Below are 20,589 nucleotides of genomic sequence, written 5' to 3'. Positions count from 1 at the left end.
ACCTTTTCATCTCTAGAGCAAAAAGCACACTGGCATCAGGCTGGTGACGTATAGTTCTATGAACAACAAAGCGATCCCCTGGATGAAGTTGGTAACTCTGTATCAATAGCACCGACTAGCCTCCTGCACACAGCCGTTCCATCTACACTTCTGTTTTGTCACTACGACTACGTCATTTGATTTCAAACCAGTGCCACAGATGGATAAGACAGTTAGGAATGGGATATAGGCTACTGTGTGTAGACCAATCAAAATGGGTGCTTTGGACAGCAAGAATTCAACATCTAGAAGCCAAATTATGACTAGCCAAAGACATTCAGTACACTGTAGGACTAGCATACAAAGACAGCTAAACACACAAGGATAATGTCACTTCTCGGAGCCATAACCAATGTTGATGCACACCGATGGAGACAAGGGAGGGGGGGCTTTGCTCAGACATAACAGGTCACACTTAACTTGCCACATGTTGCCACACAGTTTGAAGACAATCAACCATGAATTACAGACAGCAAGTCAAAATACTTGAGACACACACATAATACACACACAACTTGGTCACAAAAGTGTATTCTGTGAACGTATATCACTTGTTACTAGTTCAACCCTCTTATTATTCCTGTACCATCTTCTCTATGCTGTGTGACACAACTACCTTAGCTGAGGCGTTGTTTTTCTTTTTCCCACACTAACGCTGCTTTATCGTGAGCTCGGCTAGACTCTTGGTTCTACTGGCACAAGTGTGAATTAAGATCGCAGACGAACACAGAACAGGCAACAGTATTGGTCTACAAGAACATGTTTCTAGATTTGGGCAGTTTCCTTCATATTGACCCTTAGGATTCTGCCTCTTCAAGTCAATATCTATATGTGTCAGGATCTGACATGTGCGTGAGTCGGATCATGCAATCACAATGGCACGTTAGGAGTCGTCACCAACTGGTGTTGCACAAAGCAAGAGGCCCATGACAGTGTTACAACAACAGTGCAACCTAAAAATTATTTCAATGTTTTTATCTAATGAGGATAGTGGTTGGGCATATTAGCTTTTTTTTCCTTTTTTGCGAGTCTCTCCTTATCAGCAGGATGTCAAACAAAAAATAAATATCAGTAAATCATTTGTGAAGTGAAGTAACTTAACACGGGTTGACGGGTGTCTTGATTACCTAGAAATAATGTACAAGATGATTTAAGTCGTGATTAGAAAAAGAGAAGGCAGACAAAAATGTGTACCGTTGAAAAGCCGAGAGGTTCCTCACCGCGATCGCAACAGGGCGACCTTTGACCTCTGTGAGGGGTCCCTCCGGTCATACGTTTGTAAGGATGGGGGGGGGGGGAATTATGCACCGTTTGATAAATTCTTAACTCTGAGGAACCTTTTTTAAGATGTGAATTATGTAATTCAGCGTTTTAAGCCATTAATAGGTGGACCCAGTTCAGTACAGAACAGAAAACATGACAATCACAGTTTGACAAAACACAAAAACTACCGATCACAGAGAAAGGGACCAAGTCTTCCATATCAAATAGTAGTCAGCGCTCACCTCTCCTCTCTCTCCATGCATATCCACCGGTCTCACATCGATCTGACACATTCATCTTTGTGGTTTCAGTGATAGGACTGTTGCGGCACTATACAAGCACAATGACATACAGCTAGACATACACATACAGACATCTCCAGAGGCTTAAGGTAGTGTTCTTTCAAGACTCAGGCCCGGGGTTACAGGCCGACAAGTACACACACCCTCCCTTTATCAACCTCTCTCTCTGTCCACAGGAGTCGTGTGGTCAGGAGTCGAGGTGGGATTAAGGTCACATCCGTCCAAAAACTCTCACCGCTGCCCTTCAGCCCTGTCCTATCGGCTTCAGGGTGCTACTCTGAGGCACCTGATAGGCCAGCTCCTCCGTGGGCGTGGCCGGCCCCGTGGCGCTCTTGGGCGTATCGTATGCCAACGTCCTCGACTGGCCACTGTCTGTCCGTGCGAGCAGAAACCGTGAAATCACGGTCGACTGGTTTGTGGAGCTCCCTGATATGTGGTTCGCGATGTCAATCACAATGGGCGTAGCGTATTCGACCCCAGAGGCGGGGAGGGGTTCTGCGTATGCATGGTAGATGTCCGGTGAAATGGGGGCGTCGTAGAGGTCAGGGTCAGTGTAGCCTGGATCGGATGTCTCCTCAGGCTTAAAGGTCGACCTCTGACCTAGTGAGGTCACCACGCCACTCACCAGGGGCTGGGCATACTCTAAAGACAGAGAAAGAGAAATAGAGGCACTTAACTAAGGTCATGTGGCTTCTTTTCAGATGGGTGATGTGGCTTCTTGACTAGGGGCATATTTCAGATGGGTGATGTGGCTTCTTGACTAGGGGCATATTTCAGATGGGTGATGTGGCTTGTTGACTAGGGGCATATTTCAGATGGGTTATGTGGCTTCTTAACTAAGAGCCTGTTTCAGATGGGTGATGTGGCTTCTTAACTAAGAGCATATTTCAGATGGGTGATGTGGCTTCTTGACTAGGGGCATATTTCAGATGGGTGATGTGGCTTCTTGACTAGGGGCATATTTCAGATGGGTGATGTGGCTTCTTGACTAGGAGCATATTTCAGATGGGTGATGTGGCTTCTTGACTAGGAGCATATTTCAGATGGGTTATGTGGCTTCTTGACTAGGAGCATATTTCAGATGGGTGATGTGGCTTCTTGACTAGGAGCATATTTCAGATGGGTTATGTGGCTTCTTGACTAGGGGCATTGAGTAGGGGTCCTACCTGCAGGCTCAGCATGTAGTCTGGGGGAGGTAATCCTCCCTCGGAGGCGGCCCACCTCACTGCTACTGTAACGCACAGACTCCTCCCCGTCGGCCATCTTGGATGGCAGCAGCTGCTTCATGCTCTTCCACCAGTCTATGAAACGGGGTGACGCGGTAAAGACGGATACATTTCCAGAAATATCATTGAGTAACTTCTGATGATTTTGTTCATAATAAAATCAAGAAAAAGTAATGACTAATTTGCTAATCCTGCTTCGTTATATATTCCCCCCAGGAAAGTCATCATCAAACACCCAAAGATGACATCACTAAGTCTAGTGCCTTGTCTCCACTAGCCAGGGTTTAGCCATGCTGTGGCCTGTCTGGCACATTGATTGACCCTGGCGGAACCCTGACCCACAACCTGACCCAAGGTTGTCTGGGACTGTTGTATCATCATGGTTTAGCTTGAGTACCACAGTTGGCGGTGTGCGTTTTTAAAGGTTGCCTAGCAACTGGAGAGCTTACAATAAATACAATGGAGATGCAAACCCAACCAGACCATACCATACCTGGCCATGGCTAGTCCCAGCCAGGCTGAACATAGCTAATGGAGACAAGGCATAGGAGAATCCTACACAGCTGACATCACACAGCCTAGACTAGGAGAACACAGCTGACATCACACAGCCTAGTCTAGGAGAACACAGCTGACATCACACAGCCTAGACTAGGAGAACACAGCTGACATCACACAGCCTAGTCTAGGAGAACACAGCTGACATCACACAGCCTAGACTAGGAGAACACAGCTGACATCACACAGCCTAGACTAGGAGAACACAGCTGACATCACACAGCCTAGTCTAGGAGAACACAGCTGACATCACACAGCCTAGTCTAGGAGAACACAGCTGACATCACACAGCCTAGTCTAGGAGAACACAGCTGACATCACACAGCCTAGTCTAGGAGAACACATGTCAACTACCTGCTCGGTCCCAATGAGGAAGATCATACGCTCCCTCCGAGCTCTTCTTCCTGAAGAGAGATGAGACAAGAGACATGAGGGACAGAACCAAAGCTTCAGAGACGAGATACATGAGGGACAGACGAGAGACATGAGGGAAAGAACAAAAGCTTCAGAGACAAGATACATGAGGGACAGACGAGAGACATGAGGGACAGAACAAAAGCTTCAGAGACAAGATACATGAGGGACAGACGAGAGACATGAGGGACAGAACAAAAGCTTCAGAGACAAGATACATGAGGGACAGACGAGAGACATGAGGGACAGAACAAAAGCTTATGAGAGACATAAGAGACTAAACAAAAGCTTATGAGAGACATAAGAGACTAAACAAAAGCTTATGAGAGACATAAGAAACAAAAGCTTCAGAGACAAGAGACATAAGAGACTAAACAAAAGCTTCAGAGACAAGAGACATAAGAGACTAAACAAAAGCTTATGAGAGACATAAGAGACTAAACAAAAGCTTATGAGAGACATAAGAGACTAAACAAAAGCTTCAGAGACAAGATACATGAGGGACAGAACAAAAGCTTATGAGAGACATAAGAGACTAAACAAAAGCTTATGAGAGACATAAGAGACTAAACAAAAGCTTCAGAGACGAGAGACATAAGGGACAAATGAAAGCTTCCGAGACACATGAGGGACAAAAGCGTCTACAAGGGATTTTACGTGCTTCGGCCGGCCGGCGTAGCCTCACCTGTTCCTCCAGTGCCAGGCACAGAACACGGTCAAGATGAGAGCGGTCAGCGCCATGACCAACACCGGCACCAGCACCGCCGCCAGCGCCACATCTAGGGTAGAGAACACAGCGCCGCCGTCAAGCACCAGCATCAAATAACCCAGAGAGCGTGCGCGGCGTGATAGAAGCCTTACCGCTGCTGGTGTGGGGGGGCATGGTGGTGTTCCTGATGTCGGGCGTGTGAGTGGTTCTGCCGCGGTGAGGCGGGACGTACGTGACGGCAGGAGGCGCGGGGGGCCTGGGGGGGCGCGGGGGGTGGTATATCCGTGGCCTCGCTGTCAAAACACGGAGGAGGAGATTTAACAAAACCTCAACATCTAAAATGCCAATACATCAGACCGGCAGTATGGCGGACAATTCCCCTGCGTGGAATTGTAATGGCCACGCCTCTCTTTCGGACACGCCACGCCCCCTTTTGGGGGGGGAAACAACTAGGGGAATCAACAGGGATTAGATGTTGCTTGTTCATAAACTACTAAACACAAGGATATGAATCACACTGAAGACCATCTCTTCCCAGAAAATCATTACCCCTTAGTTTTATGGCACTTGGAGATTCACAAGTCAATATTAAATGTCCAGGTAAGGAAATTAAGAAATATCCTACAGCTGACTGGGGAAACGGGCCTGAAAACAGATAAAAACCGAACCGTTCACAATGGCGCGAACGCTCAGTGTTGGAAAGTAATTGCTCGACTTAACATGATGCACTAACAAAACAATACTTTTCAACTTTTTAATATGAGTCAATAGAAACGGTGTCTGTGTTTTCCCCAAAAGTAGGGGCGACAAACAAGCCAGATGTGTGACGTATACATGAGAGAAAGAGAAAGAGATGAAACCGAGGTTCTTCCATTCGGAGACGATCTCGACCTGATTCCGTTTGCCAACCTGCGTGGAACTGGCAGCCGAGCAGCTCCAGCTTCAGCACGATCCTCTGGTGCCACTGGGAGGGACCGACCCGGACGAAGCGGGCCTCGATCGGCGGGTTGAAGTTGTTCCTTACCTCGTGCAGATAGTTGGCGTTGCCTTGGAAAATCTGACACGAAAGAAGAAGAAGAAGAAAAAAAAAAAACAGAACAAACCATATTAACAATTTGGTCGCCAGGCTTATATTCAGAATAAACCATCCCACACCAGCTCTATTTGTCTATGGAGAAGTTCCCCTTCTTTGCAGGGCTATAACTTTTTAAATTGTATTGCTAAATTGACATTACTATGGCCCATTCAACGTCAAGTATCTATTGTTCAGGGTGTAGCAACGTTATACTTTTTCATTCACATATTCATACTAGAATACGGTCTACTCTAAAGTATAAGTATGTTTTTATCGTTTTCTGCAGCATTCTCCAGAACGTGATTTATAGCCCCAAATGCATTATATTGATGATCAAATACAGTTTGATAGCAATCTGCGCGAGATAAAAAATTTCAAATGGACGTGCTTCTAGAAGTTACTACTTATCATCTGATGTTGACCGGATGGGGGGGGGTCGTTTATAATTCCGTGGCCAACGTTAGATGATTCATCTAGTGTGGGTGATATGATCATTAGAGCAGTTTGTATCGAACACGTTAAAAAATAACGCTGAAACTAACCGTAGCTTCCTCGGGCCGTTGGGCGATGAGCGTGGAGCAGAAATATTCCTATTATGGGATGTAGAAATATGCGATCCATCTCCAGGTTGTATAATAGTATATACGTCCAAATCATGTTGTTTATCGAGTTATTGGTAACGGATTGCTATCCATTGCGTCTAGCTTGAGTCCCGGGACTATTAGCGAGTGATCGGACCGAATTGGAATGAGCACCAGCTTCCATTTCCGGTTTCCGGTTTGAGCGATCCGCCGATCGGCCACCAGATGGCGCTCTTGAACCGTTGGAGAGTTGAGAGGGGATCAACAGTAGCTCTCAAGTCTCCGGGGGAGAAATATGATTGCGATCACAGATTTTTGAAATATTGATCTCAAAGACGTGGTACGGCGTCTTTGGCAGAATGAGCATGGCGGGGAATGACGTGGTAAGGCGACCATAGTGTTAACCACGCTGAAACACTGGGAGGTTAGAGTAGTAAAACCAACAGAGTAATTCCCGTTTCAAACGATGAACAAATGCATTATGGAACACGAGACGATTGTTTTTCGGGGGGGCCGGGTCGATAACTTCTTTCCTCGCCGCACCAGCACCAGTCACTGTGGAGTGTGTGGGCAGTAGCTCCAGCCTTAACAACTCAGCCACTCAATCCATCTCCATCCATTATTAATGTCCCGGCCCGTGCACCACGCCACTTAACTCAAACCACCGGCATCTGACATCTCCCATTTCCTGCCATAAACATCTCTCACAGTCAATACCCGTTGCTATGGAAACAGTCGGAGTGCCAGAATACCCCCCCGCGCGCACTGCTCCAATGTGACATTTTCGTCTATTTGCACTAATTTGAGAAGAAGGAGGAAAGAAAAAGAAGCAACATGAAAGCCGACACTGTAACTTGCTGAGAAAGCTGCAGGGATATTGATTGGGATTGACTTGTATTACCTTGTCGTGGGAGGAATCTACCTCCCGGTAAGTGTGCCAGTGCTGTCCATCATTACTGTAGTGGACCCGATATGCTGACACATAGAACTGGTACTCTCTCAGGGCCGAGCCTGTGGTGGTGATGCCTGGGTGGAGGGGGAGGGAGAGAGAGAAGGAGAGGGGGAGGGAGAGGAAGAGAGAGCAGGAAGAGGGGAGGAGGTTAACACGGACACACAACTACCACACGGTGCGTAGCAGGTTGATTAGTTGCTTCAAATATCCTCGCATGGTAGTAAGACCTGTAAATCTGTGTGTTGACAGTTTGCTGGCCCTCACTAGAGCAAAGGCGTATTTTAGGATAGTGTGTGCAAGGTTTTATTTTGAACAAGGACCGATACACCGCAATGATGTGCCTGTTGTTGTTGTGTGTGTCTATCACAGACTCTTGCCTCATGGTGACTACTCTTCAACACCTGTCCTCGGAGCAGGTCGGTACGTGTACATGGGTTAGGTGCCCTGGCAAGGCAGTATTGGCGCAGACGGTGCTGGTAATCCATGCAGCAACCACTCGATGACTAAGCGGCCTCCCTTAACCAACCTGCCGCCATTAGGGATGGGCCGAAGGTTAATGAATTGATGGGCTGTCCTCACAAGTATAGTACAAAATCTATAATATAGAATAATAAATTAGAATATTGAGGAAATATATTGGTTGCCTTCATTACGCCACGTCGCATTGATTCATGCAAAAGGGGCCCTGACCAAGTATTGAGTGCATATTCTTTTCAGTAGGCCGACATTTCTGTAATATATATATATATATATATATTAGGGCTGTCCCCGACTAAGGATTTGGATAGTCGACTATGATTGGACAACATTTGCCGTTAGTCGACTATTAGTCAACCATAAAAAAAATAAATAAAAAGTATAATATATATATTTTTTTATCATTCCATTTGGGCTGTGGGGGTGCTTAATGTCTGAAGGAGTCGACTGAAGGCTTCTTGTCCTCTGCAAAAGCATGCAATTGGTCCACTGATGGATACATCTTGATATTTGTCAAATCTAGTGCAGTGGTTCCCAAAGTCAGGGTCGCGACCCAAAGGTGGGCCGCGAGCAGCCACGGGAGGGCCGCGAGATGATTAAAAAAGAAAAGAAAATACGTTTTATTTTATTTTATTTTTGTCAGGCCACTGAACTTAGAAACAGGCCAGGGCAGTGTTTCTAGTTGTATTCTAAAATTCTATTCTGTTGTATTCTAAAATGTGACTATATGGTTTTATATTAACTTAATAAACAAAAACGAAAAATCTACTTATTTCAACGAACATTTCAAACTAAGATTATGCAAATAAAACGCTGAAAACAACCGAAGCAACAATAGTATTTTAATGAGGCTATTATTATTATCATTATTATTTTGCAACAAGTTAGCCCTCTCATAAATAGCACATATAAATGAATAACTAACTGGAACTAACTTAATAGGATTGAAGTGATATTTGGCTTAAAAAATCGGTCACCTGGCAAAAAAAAAAAAAAAAAAAAAAGCCTGACGATGTGCATTGGGCCGCGGCTCTCTGACGCCTTATTTTCTGGGCCCTGGCCTGAAAAGTTTGGGAACCCCTGGTCTAGACCCGATGTTCTACGGACCACGGCATAGTAATGCAAACGTGTGTGTGTGTGTGTGTGTGTGTGTGTGTGTGTGTGTGTGCTTACCTGTGATCCTCTTCTCCCTCTTCAGGTCAACCTGCAGCCACTGCTGCGGGTCGCTGTGAGCCGACGCCCAGGGCAGCCCCGGCTTCTTAAGGCGCGCCCCGGAGGGCGCCCACACGCTGTTCTGACCAACCACGTCGCTCCATTCCCACACAGAGGAAGCGGAGAGCTGGGAGTCGGCGACGCCTCCAGACTCCAGCCCCAGTGTTCCATAGCAACCTGAGAGCACAGAAGGAGGGATAGAAAGAGAAGAGAAAGAGAAAGAGAGAGACATTACCATTAAAGCGATATCGTCTTCTTTCTCTTATCCCATCCGATATGTTTGAATAAACGCTTGTTAAAAGGATAGGGGCAAAAGACTCACCGCTGGTCTTGAACGTGAAGAGGCTGTTTGACAAGGAGCCTCTGTGGAGAAGAAGGATACGAGGGGTTAGAGACTGGTCGTCCAAACTAGGACCCGTGGGCTAAATATGGCTCCCCACAAAATTACTTTCGGTCCTACAAATGGCTTCAGAGAGATACATTATATCTATCTGGTATACTAATTATATTCAAGAAGGGATTTTGAGAAAGCTTACTTTTTACAAGGCATATTTACAAGGCACCTTAGCCCTCTGAGACCATGACAATGACATGACTGTCTTTCAGAGGCTGTAGCTCAGTGTTGAAGCTAGAGTGAAGAACCTGGTATCATTGTGCAACTGGACAATCGTGGGAAGCCATAGTCATGCTAACTCATTGGGAAAGGGGCTAGTAAATAATGCTCTGAAGGAAAATGGCAGGAAAATGGCATGACCTCTCACCTCAAGATATCTTAATGAAAACGGGTGCTCATCCTATGCCGTTTTGGGCAAGAAAGTTCTTTGCATGAAGCCTATTAAAAAAATTATATTGTATTTGACCATTTCTGTATACTGGCCGGGGTCCCTAAACAGTCTTGGAATTGCTTAAATTTACTGGAAAGCCGCGACTCATGTGTGATGATGCTAGTCCCAATAGTAGCTCAATGTAGTGAGACCATTTTCTTGTTTAAACTTGACCTCACTGTATACAATGACCTATTGTGACCTCTAGGATAATGACAGCCTTGTGAAACTTAACAACCACAAACTAGAGACAGAGGGCATTCAGAGAAGATATGGCTTTCCTAGGTTTATTGACCATAAGGGGGATTTCTGAGCCAATTTCCAGTTCAAAAGTGCTCACCATCCAATTGCCGAAAAATGCTATTCTTACAGAAATGTCCAAATGTCAAATGTTTTTGGTAACAAATCACAGCACAAATTTTGTTCCTCAATGTGTTTGTGTCTGAATGTGGTATTTTAGATGTTTATTACTTCTTGAGTGGTCAAAAACTGTCAGGTTTTGCACCAAATGCTATCAACAAAAAAAATTAGACATAATTGAGCATGGGAATAGTCATCACATACTTCTGTCATAATGTTCTAAACCCTTATACATTTGAATGGGCACCTGACATAAACACAATGTTTATTACAGATTTATGACTAGAAACACTTGACACGCAGTGCTGAGCTGCATCTCAATTTAAACTTCACGTTCCCAGCTTTCAGATGATGTAAAGACAGGCAGAGGAAGTCCGAAAATATAGTCATTTGTACAACACAACGCAGCACAGCCTAGTGGTGCGGCGGTGTACTACAACTGGCACGTCATTGTACTGACGTGGAGCGGCCTAGCCCCCACACACGAAATCTCGGCGACAGCCGGCATTGAAGCATATCTCTGCCTTTAGCAGCCTACTTTTAGATATAACAGGGTAACATAAATGGGTGGTGGGCTGCAGGGAGGGTGCGGTATGTCCGTAGGGGTTTATCAGACGGGCATCGCTGTGGACAACATCAAACACAAAGGCGACCGGGGAGAGGACAAACAGAGGAGTGACAGAGAGGAGGAGAGAGAGAGACGAAGAGATAGCGATCTGTTGTTGCAGACCGGCAGAGGAGGAGAAAAGGCTCTTACCCGGTGGAGGTGACATTGTTAGCCAGGGTGCCTTCGTAATGAGGGATCCCTTTACTGCTCACCACGCTGATCCTGCCGCCCACCGCGTTGGACACCACACCTGCATGGATGGCTGCTAGACACAGTGGAGAGGACTAGAGAGAGAGAGAGGGGGGGAGGGGGAGAGAGAGAGATAGAGATCAAATGGAGAGATAGATAAAAGAGAGCCAGGGAGGGAGTGGAAAAAGAGGAAAGGCAGAGACGATAGGAAGAGAGAGGTTAAGGGAATGATAAAGGGAGGAGTTGTTATGCACCATTTGCAATAATTTCCTTTCTATGATTCTCTATGAATACATTCACAGAGTGAGACGTGTGCACAGATGTTCCATGTAACAGTGACACGGCATGATGAAATGTAATGGACAGAGGAGCGAGGGTAGGAGAGACCACGGATTGTTGCCCGCCAGTGCCCGTCCAAATTGGAAAGACTTGAAGGAACACGCCAACGTTATGTCTTCTCCAGACGGTCAGACAAGAAGATGGATACCAAATGTTCTCTCTGTGCGCCGCTCAGTAGAATGCTATCTGGTTGCAAGCTAGCCTAGCTTAACACAAATTAATGGAAGTGGATACGGACCAGCTAGCCTAGCTGTTGGCAAAAAACACTCTCCTGGAGTCTTAAGCTAGGCTAGTGGTCCGTATCTGCTTCCATTAATTTGTGCTAATCTAGGCTAGCTAGCAGTTGGATTGCTTTCAAATTAACACAGAGAGGAAATTGGTATCTATGTTTTTGTCTGACTAGAGAATGTGGTAAGCTCATTTCCCATAATGTTGGCGTGTTCCTTTAATAGTCCTTTCAGGATCGCAGCGATAAAAAATGCTTGATTTTGCAGGAACTTTTCTCAGTGAACTATGTGACATTTTGCTGTAAAATGGTGTAAATTAGCAAAAATTGCAAGTAAAGGAAAATTAATTAAATGTTCTACCTAAAGAGTCATATAATCGCTTCCTATGATAATCACTTCCTGTCTTGCCGTTTCTTTATCCGGTCAACTGACATGGGATTTGTTTCGATTCCCTGGATTACTCTGACATGCAAACCGGGAGGTTATATTATACTTTTGGATCTGGATATACGAACAGACTTCTGGATTAAAGTTATTAAAGTTGTATAAACAATGCAGTGATGAGTAGGGCTGTCTTAAATACTTCGAAGCTTCGTTCGATGGCACAAGCTTCGAACATTTAAAAAAAAAAAAAAAAAAAAAAAAACTTTAACTTCGTTTTTTTTTCTGTTCGAAGCCAAATAACGTGTATCCATTCAACTAGCTGCTGTACTGCTATGGTAGCTAGCCTAGCCGCAATGCTATGGTCGATCCCATTCACGTTAGCATGTAAGCTAACAACAGTCTCTCGCTTTTCGATTTTCATTTTTTATTTTTATTTTTTACTTCGATTTTTGTGTGTGTGTGTGTGTGTGTGTGTGTGTGTGTGTGTGTGTGCATGGGGCCATTGGGTGGGGTCGGGGGACAAATACACTGGAGGAAAGTAACCCAGCTCAGCACTGCCCAAATTATATCATCACTATTGCCTGTTTGAAGGATATCATCCTCAAACACATATACACCTACATGCCTTGTAGAATTCCACACATAAGAAAGAAAGATACTGGGATGAATAAACAAAATGGGAAATAAAATGTAGAAATGCATGAAATACATAAATAAATATGAATCTCCATATATGAAATATAACATTTAGATAAGGTGCTACTGAGATGTTTTGGTGAGTTCATTGTTTTTTTTGTGGAAGTTGCCCTTCTTAAAAATGCATGAACATTCACTGATAATTGGTCTGTAGTGGAGTCTACAAGGTCTACATTTCCGGACCTTGTAGAATCCGGACCTTGTAGACTGACATAATTCTGTGCATAGTTTAGTCTACACAGGCCATATTTCAAATAATCAAAATCTTACTTCATTCATCTTAAACATTCTTGATTTGGGGGATTGGTAGTTCCCATGAAATCTGAAGTTGTTCAAACGACAACAGCGATCCACCTTGAATTAAATCACACAGCCGAGTGAAACCTTGTTGGCTGCGTCACAGTCACGAAATTAATTAATCCAATCCACTTTATTTATAGAGCACATTTAAAAACAACAAAGTTTACCAAAGTGCTGTACAAGTCCCACAACATAAGATTAAACAAAAAAAAAAAAAAAAAAAATATATATATATATATATATTTTTTTTTTTATTAAAGCTTCGAATTAAAATCGAAGCTCGGCCCCGAAGCTTCGATTGCCAAAAAAAGCTTCGAAGGTCAGCCCTAGTGATGAGCCACGTCTTTCCTAGCGGAGCAGCAAGTAAAGTCACGCAGGTCGAGCTACACTAACTATGCTAGATCACATTTAGTCATTTAGCTGAACACTTTTGTCCAAAGCGGCTTAAAAGTTCCGTACAACAAATCAGCAGGAAGGGTACAACTCTGACATCTAGGGTAAGTAAGATTGTTCCTCAAACTTAAGTGCTACAGTCTTGAGTGCATAGTAGTATAGACATATTAGCATAGAAGGTAGTCATATAGGCAAGGTATATTCCTTAGTAGCAGGGTGCATACTAGTAAATGACAGTACGAAGGTTGGTCGTTTCCCCCCTTCTTCATTTCAGATATTTTGTTAAGAAGTGTGTTTTTAGTCGACGGGAGGAAATTTGGGCGGGTTTCCACTGTCCTGATAGCAGTGTTGAAGCAACCATCTGCCAACAAAGAAATCGTTTCATCAGAGAACAAATATATTCAGAAATGGATCACCATTCAACATTATTGAAGACTGTGAGCGGCAAGTACTTATCGCTGCTGTCGGGCCAAAACCTCATAACTCCATTTTTTTTATTTTTTTTTTATTATATAAATCAACTCCGTAGATCATCCTCCATATGTGTGTGTGGGTTTTACAAAGTTTAAACAATGGGAAAGCATTAAACCGATCATCTGTCTAAACCTCCTAACTCTATTCACCCTCAAATCTGTGTTAGTTTTTTTCATCTGCTGAAAAGTTGGTTTTTTGGAGTTATGAGGTTTTGTCCCGACAGCAGCGTTATGGTATACGACTCTGGATTTGGACATTTAATATGGAGAAATCGCAGGAATTTAGGAAGATATTGCAGAGATTAGTTGCATTAGAAATCATTACTGTGATCGCAAGAGTGCGATTTCCTGGAGGGACTCATTTAATGGGCATTACTGTTTTACAGTGTGATCAATAAGAGAGAGAGCGCAAGTCTTAACCTTCAGACTGTGGTAGATAAGGAATGATGAGTCAGCGTGATGTCACTGCCCAGCGGAGGGAATACTGAGTGACATTTGACAGTGATTCACCCTGTTGGGCTGCATTCCAAAACAGAACCCCGATGTGGACAAAAGGCTGGTTCAATTTCTACCGCCGTAGCCCCCCTTCCCGCAAAACAGCTGGTCGATGGTGGGGGGGGGGGGGGGGGGGGGGGGCGGCGTTTACTGGAAACGGCTCACACTGGGATTTGCAGCCGACGGTGGGGAAAGGCTTTTAGCGACCCGTGGTGGCGACGAAGCGCTACATATACGTTACACGCGTGTTACATAGACGTCACACACACACACATGTTCACACTCGTGTAGTCGGAGCTCCTGCTCGCCACAGCCACCGACTACATTTACCCTTTGTGACTCGCAAAAACTCCCCCCTTACAACACACCACATCCGAACGAGCGCCGTACCAAAACCACTAACACAAACACTAAACCATGGTCCAAAACCACTGCGCCCCTGCCTCTCGGTAAAAACCACACACACACATCCAATGACCCATGTGATAAGTGGCATGTGGGAATAAGGAGACCACTAGAAAGGGTAGGAAGATAGAGAGACTGGATGAAAAAGGTCTGTGGGCCACAGGGCCTGGGTGGGGTCTGCTGACCCCAGTATGATGTTGTGCACATAGTAGTGTATGATTCCCCCGCAGTCACCGTTACATTACAGTGCGCTGGGAATGGGGAGGCGAGAGAGAGGCTTGCAGTTTTCCGACAGTTCAACGATAAAGAAAAACAAGACACGCCGCGGCCGCGCACACGCTCCCCACACACACCCAAACAGTATCCCTCTGCCTCTCTCTCTCTTGGTCTCTCTCCCAAAAACACACACACCCAAACAGTATCCCTCTGCCTCGCTCTCTTGGTCTCTCTCCCAAAAACACACACACCCAAACAGTATCCCTCTGCCTCTCTCTCTCTTGGTCTCTCTCCCAAAAACACACACACCCAAACAGTATCCCTCTGCCTCGCTCTCTTGGTCTCTCTCCCAAAAACACACACACCCAAACAGTATCCCTCTGCCTCTCTCTCTCTTGGTCTCTCTCCCAAAAACACACACACCCAAACAGTATCCCTCTGCCTCTCTCTCTCTTGGTCTCTCTCCCAAAAACACACACACCCAAACAGTATCCCTCTGCCTCTCTCTCTCTTGGTCTCTCTCCCAAAAACACACACACCCAAACAGTATCCCTCTGCCTTGCTCTCTTGGTCTCTCTCCCAAAAACACACACACCCAAACAGTATCCCTCTGCCTTGCTCTCTTGGTCTCTCTCCCAAAAACACACACACACCCAAACAGTCTCTCTCTCTCTCTCTCTCTCTCTCAAAAACACACATACATGTGGCTCTGCTCGGCACTCTTGCGCAGCTGGACTGGATTAGAGGAGCGTTTTTTCGGCCAAACAATTAGCTCACCTCCCCCACACCTCCTCCTGACCCTGCCCCTCCCCTGTGTCTCAACCCCCCCCCCCCCCCCCCATAACACACCACTCCTCTCCATCCTTCCACCCCCCACGCACGCACTCCTCCTCCTCCTCTCCTCATTCTATTCGCCTTATTCACCTCGCCTGCATCTTGGTTTTTTCGTAGATCGCTATGAGCGCATTTCAATGAGCCGATGACTAATTCAACTCTTCCACGTATTTCGAGACAATCGGAGTCAGGTGGCCATGAGCTCGTAATTCCAATAGTGTTATTCTGCCTGTTGTTTTTTGACTACTTCGGTTCTTGGAAGTGGCGTTTCTGAACCACTTCCGCATTACTACATCAAACTTGACCAGTATGGCGGCAAAGCGATTAAAATTGGGCTAACGGACCCCCAGACAGCCCCCCCCCCCCCCCCCCGAGCATGAGGTCATCAGCGGGAGACTCCACGCCCATGACCTCACACACAGCGGGGGCGCTGTGAGGTCATCAGCCAGAGACATGCATACCACGGAGGGAGAGAGGCCCCTGTTTACACAGAGCTTTAATGAGGGAGAGGGAGGGAGGGAGGGAGGGAGAGAGATAGAAACGAGAGGGGAGGCCTTATGTTGGACAGATACTGAAGGGAGTGGAGGTATAAGTAGGGGTGTGCACTGCAGTTACCACATTTTCTTTTTTTAGTACTTATATTTGGATACTTGCCGATACAGAGTACCGCTAGGAGAGTACTAGGGATGCACCGAATGGGAAATTTTTGGCCGAAACAGATACCGAAAATAGAAAACAGTTGGCCGAAAACCGAATGCCGAAAGGCCGAAAATGATTCATAGAATAGAATTTTTTTTTACCAATGTTGTGGAACATTATGATTATGGAAAAATATATGATTATGGCAAAACTTAACTTAAATAATAAATAATCACTATTATGGGTCCATAAAACATTTATTCAGCACTTCTGAATGCATACAGCACATTAATTCCATCTTTTCTCTGGCTGCCGCGGCGGACATCTGTGCTCTACTGAGCGCACCTTTCTAGTCCCCAGTTGAATGTGCTCTCTTGACTCGGCACAGTAGACACGCGACGTGTATGCTCGAGAAAGATTATATTATCAACGACAGACAGCGTCAATGTGAGAAACACTATCCCCCCCCCTCTCGCTCTGAATAATATGCATATTAGATCACTCAGTGATTAACCGTGTCGGGCATATAGTAAATAAGGATGTTAAAGACGCATTTATTGGACGCGTTGCGCGCAGAGTTTACATAGAAACAGCGCGACTCCCGACAGCGCGACATCATCACAACAACACGCGTTAGGTTACAGGTTGTTTCTGTATTATATTTTCGGTGAAAAAAATCTTTCGGCCAAAAGCCGAAAGGCCATTTTTTGTCATTTTCGGTCGAAAACTTTCGGTAGCCGAAATGTCGGTGCATCCCTAGAGAGTACTTAATAATATAAATGAAAACACATTTTATTTTCATCAGATGTTCCCCTCTTTCTGACTGTGACACATTAAATATACAACATGATGCTGTTGCTGACATTTAAAAAAGGAACAGGGCAACATTATGGGAAATGCGCTTACCGTCTTCAGACAAAAAGATAGGTATCAATTTCCTCTCTGTGTTAGCCAGCCTAAGGGCATGCGTCCACCTATCTCACAAAAACGCTGGCAGTGCACCGGTAGTGCTGGCATGAAGCGCATCTTGTAGATGACAAAGAAATCTACAGCCATCTTTTTATCGTTTTTTCCTGCCGCGGTTTTGCACATAGCATATTTTAATACACTTTATAGTATATTAATTATATATAGTTATTGCCCGACACCACAGTTTGCCCTTTGCTTTTTATTAGCTTTTTAGTAGTGTATTCATGTAGTTATTATTATTAGTGTATTTGTGCTTTGTCGCGAATATCAATGGCCCGTCTCTTGTGGGTAGACAGCCAAGACAGGCAGGCAACTCCGGTGTCAGGTTACAAACAGAGTGGTAGATATGAATGGCTGTAATTGGTTGTCTGAAAATGAGCTCAGAGCATCGCTCTGAAGTTCAGAACGTTTCAACTTTAAACGCTGTGTGCGGCCGCACAAAAAAGCTGAAAAAAGAAGCCGACTGCAGCGCATTTCCTATAGGCGGCGCATGCGGCCGCATACGCTCCATCCCCATTGGGATACATTGAAAAAAGACGCTTGCGCCCATAAATATGAGATAGGTGGACCCAGGCCCTAACTTAGCAAAAATGAATGGAAGCGGATATGGACCAGCTAGCCTAGCTGTTGGCCAACAACACCTCTCCTGGAGTTTCAAGCTATAGGCTAGTGGTCCGTATTCGCTTTCATTAATTTGTGCTAAGCTAGGCTAGCTAGATAGCTTTCTACAGATTGCAGACAAAGAGGAAATTGGTATCTGGATGACTCTGGAGTATTTTCATTTCCCATAATGTTGGCGTGTTCCTTTAAGTTCAAATAATACCCCCCCCCCCCCCCCACGTTACCATATGATTTTGTTTACTTAATAGTGAACGTGACATAATCAAACAAGCGAGGTAGCTGGCTGATGTCACTGCTGTCTTAAATACTTCGAAGCTTCGTTCGATGGGCATGGGATTCGAATATGAAAATAAAATGTGATTATAAAAAAATTTAAAATTAAAAGAAATATGATATATTTTTTTGTAAAATCAACTCTGCCTCTCTTTGTTAACTACAACAAGCAATGCGGTTTGTTATTTAAGATGAGGTCGGCCTCGGCACTGACAGATTTGTGTTCATTGTGCTGCTTTTATAAAGCCTCAAATGACGGCTTACAATATTTCATGAAAGCAAAGTGTTTCGTTTGTCTAAGATTTAAAAAGGTTTAAACTTTACAGCACTGACAAAGTTGAACAAAGTGCTGTACAAGTCCCACAACATTAAAAAAAAGTTAAAAAAATTTAATTATGATTTTAATTTTTTTATTTCGAAGCTTCGAATTTTAATCTCTGCCCCGAAGCTTCGAATTCCAAAAAAAATTTAAGGTCAGCCCTACTGCTAACAACTAGATATTTATGAGTCGCAGCTGGAAGTCACATGTTTGGCTACTCTATTATGACAAAATCATAATCACGATTATTTTGATTGATAGCAGCGGGCTCTCATTCACCATCAAAAGACTCACAGTACACACCTCCTCTGTTAGCTAGTCCTGTTGTTAGCGACATGCTAACTGCTACTATGAAAATATCTGGAGTCCACAGTTGAACTTGTTTAACTAAAGAAGAAAGGGCGCGTTAAGACGCATACTGCGCGATCACAACGTCCTGGGTTCGAATCCAGCCCAGGACATGTGTTGCATGTCCACCCCCATCTCTTCACCCAATTTCCTCTCTCTGACTGTCCTGTCCATAATAAAGCAGAAAATGGCCTAAGAAATATATTTTTTAAAGAACCAAAGAAGAAGCATTATCAGTCCACTACGAGGATCCATCTGGAGCAGCTTGCCCAGCTGTGAGCCGAATTGGGGGAATCCGCAGCTAAATAGCCAGGAGGGGCACAGGAGGAAATAGTTCAAATGTGAGCTCAACAATGCTACATACCCTACCTACCACATGGCCCCCAATGTGTAGATAGATAGATGCTACATACCCTACCACATGGCCCCCAATGTGTAGATAGATAGATGCTACATACCCTACCACATGGCCCCCAATGTGTAGATAGATAGATGCTACATACCCTACCACATGGCCCCCAATGGCCACCACAACCCAACGTGTAGATAGATAGATGCTACATACCCTACCACATGGCCCCCAATAGATAGATTATAAGAGCCAGCATATCACCAGGGTTATCAAGTGTAGATAGATAGGCAGTGAGTGCAGCATATCACCAGGATTATCAAGTGTAGATAGATAGGCAGTGAGTGCAGCATATCACCAGGGTTATAAAGTGTAGATAGATAGGCAGTGAGTGCAGCATATCACCAGGGTTATCAAGTGGGCACCTCCCTTCAAAACAATACTACAAAAGGAAACCATTGAATAAAGCAAAGCCCAATGTCTCGTTTCCAATTGGTACTAACCGTAATAACACAGCAGATAAAAGCCTATAACATACAATTGACTTGTTGATTGCTAGCGCTCTACGCCCTGCTCTCGTGTGGCTCTCAACATTTATCATTAAATATTTAAATGAATAATGGACAATCGAGGGCCCAAATCAGAACTGTGACTGTGCGACGGCAGAAACAGAGAGCGTGAGTGGAAGAAATGGGCACTAGATGATGGTTCCTCTGGGGGATGAGTGGGAGGGTGGAGACCAGGAGGACCACTGGGTAGCATGAGTCACCCGAGGACCTCAGGATAATGACTACACACACACACACACAGTACGTACACAGACACACACGTACTCACCTCTCTGTAACCGTTGGGTATGGTTCCCGAAATCTCCTGGGAAGACGTCAAGCAGCCGGCCGGACAGTATTTACTAGGATGGGAGACACAGGTGATGAATGACTCGTCTTTAGGTAACGGCGTCTCTGCAGAGTCTGTCCGCTGTTTACACTGTGCACCTCGTCTCCTCACTGGGAGCAGGGGGCAGATCCCCGGATCGTACCGGACGTCCTCTTTGCGCCGTCGTGTGGTTTTGCTCGTTGTGTCTCTGTTGTCCTGTGAGTGTGTGTGTGTTTTTCTTTTTAGCTGCGTGGCTTTTTAAACCCAGACGGCCAGACAGATTTTCCCCGAGCAGGACGCTAGATATGTGAATTGAATTGGATGGACATGTCGTGTTAGGACTTGATTGATTACACAAACAAGCTATTCACCTGAACTCTGCCTCTGTGAAATCCGTTCCTTTGTCCAGGCAGGTGATCAGATCTGTGGAGACAAAATAAAACACCATGTTAGCACTGTATTCTCCATGTTAGCACCGTATTCTCTCTCCATGTTAGCACCATTATTCTCCATCTTAGCACCATATTCTCTGCACCTAAAATGTTTCCTTTTTTTATTTATGCGCCGTTCTTTACCATGAAAAAAACATACCTTCTTTTGTATAGTTTGTATATATCATTGTGTATTGTTGTTTACTGTTGTTTC

The 20,589-nt window shown here is 44.8% G+C and overlaps 1 protein-coding gene across 3 annotated transcripts in view; it reads right to left on the bottom strand.

Moving 5' to 3' along the window:
• Window positions 1-44: 44 nt before the first annotated feature.
• Window positions 45-20,589, bottom strand: part of dcbld2 (discoidin, CUB and LCCL domain containing 2) — a 37,631-nt gene continuing 17,086 nt past the window's right edge. Inside the window, exons 4-16 of one of the 3 annotated variants that reach the window (XM_084311061.1) lie at window positions 20,316-20,367; window positions 19,906-19,978; window positions 10,750-10,883; window positions 9,131-9,171; window positions 8,770-8,985; window positions 7,069-7,193; window positions 5,403-5,568; window positions 4,664-4,804; window positions 4,488-4,581; window positions 3,743-3,792; window positions 2,771-2,905; window positions 922-2,246; window positions 45-660 (exon numbers count right to left, since the gene is read on the bottom strand). In XM_084311061.1, coding sequence (XP_084167187.1) covers window positions 1,849-2,246; window positions 2,771-2,905; window positions 3,743-3,792; window positions 4,488-4,581; window positions 4,664-4,804; window positions 5,403-5,568; window positions 7,069-7,193; window positions 8,770-8,985; window positions 9,131-9,171; window positions 10,750-10,883; window positions 19,906-19,978; window positions 20,316-20,367 — 1,625 coding nt within the window. In that variant the 3' untranslated portion in view covers window positions 45-660; window positions 922-1,848. Of the gene's footprint in view, window positions 2,247-2,770; window positions 2,906-3,742; window positions 3,793-4,487; window positions 4,582-4,663; window positions 4,805-5,402; window positions 5,569-7,068; window positions 7,194-8,769; window positions 8,986-9,130; window positions 9,172-10,749; window positions 10,884-19,905; window positions 19,979-20,315; window positions 20,368-20,589 lie in introns of all 3 variants that reach the window. The other 2 variants (XM_084311063.1, XM_084311062.1) reach the window with 2 other exon arrangements.

Source organism: Notolepis coatsorum (assembly GCF_963971535.1).
Source record: "Notolepis coatsorum genome assembly, chromosome: 3".
In the NCBI taxonomy this organism is placed as follows: Eukaryota; Metazoa; Chordata; class Actinopteri; order Aulopiformes; family Paralepididae; genus Notolepis; species Notolepis coatsorum.
The sequence above is the reverse complement of the archived record's forward strand: the minus strand, read 5'-3'. Positions and strand labels throughout refer to the sequence as shown.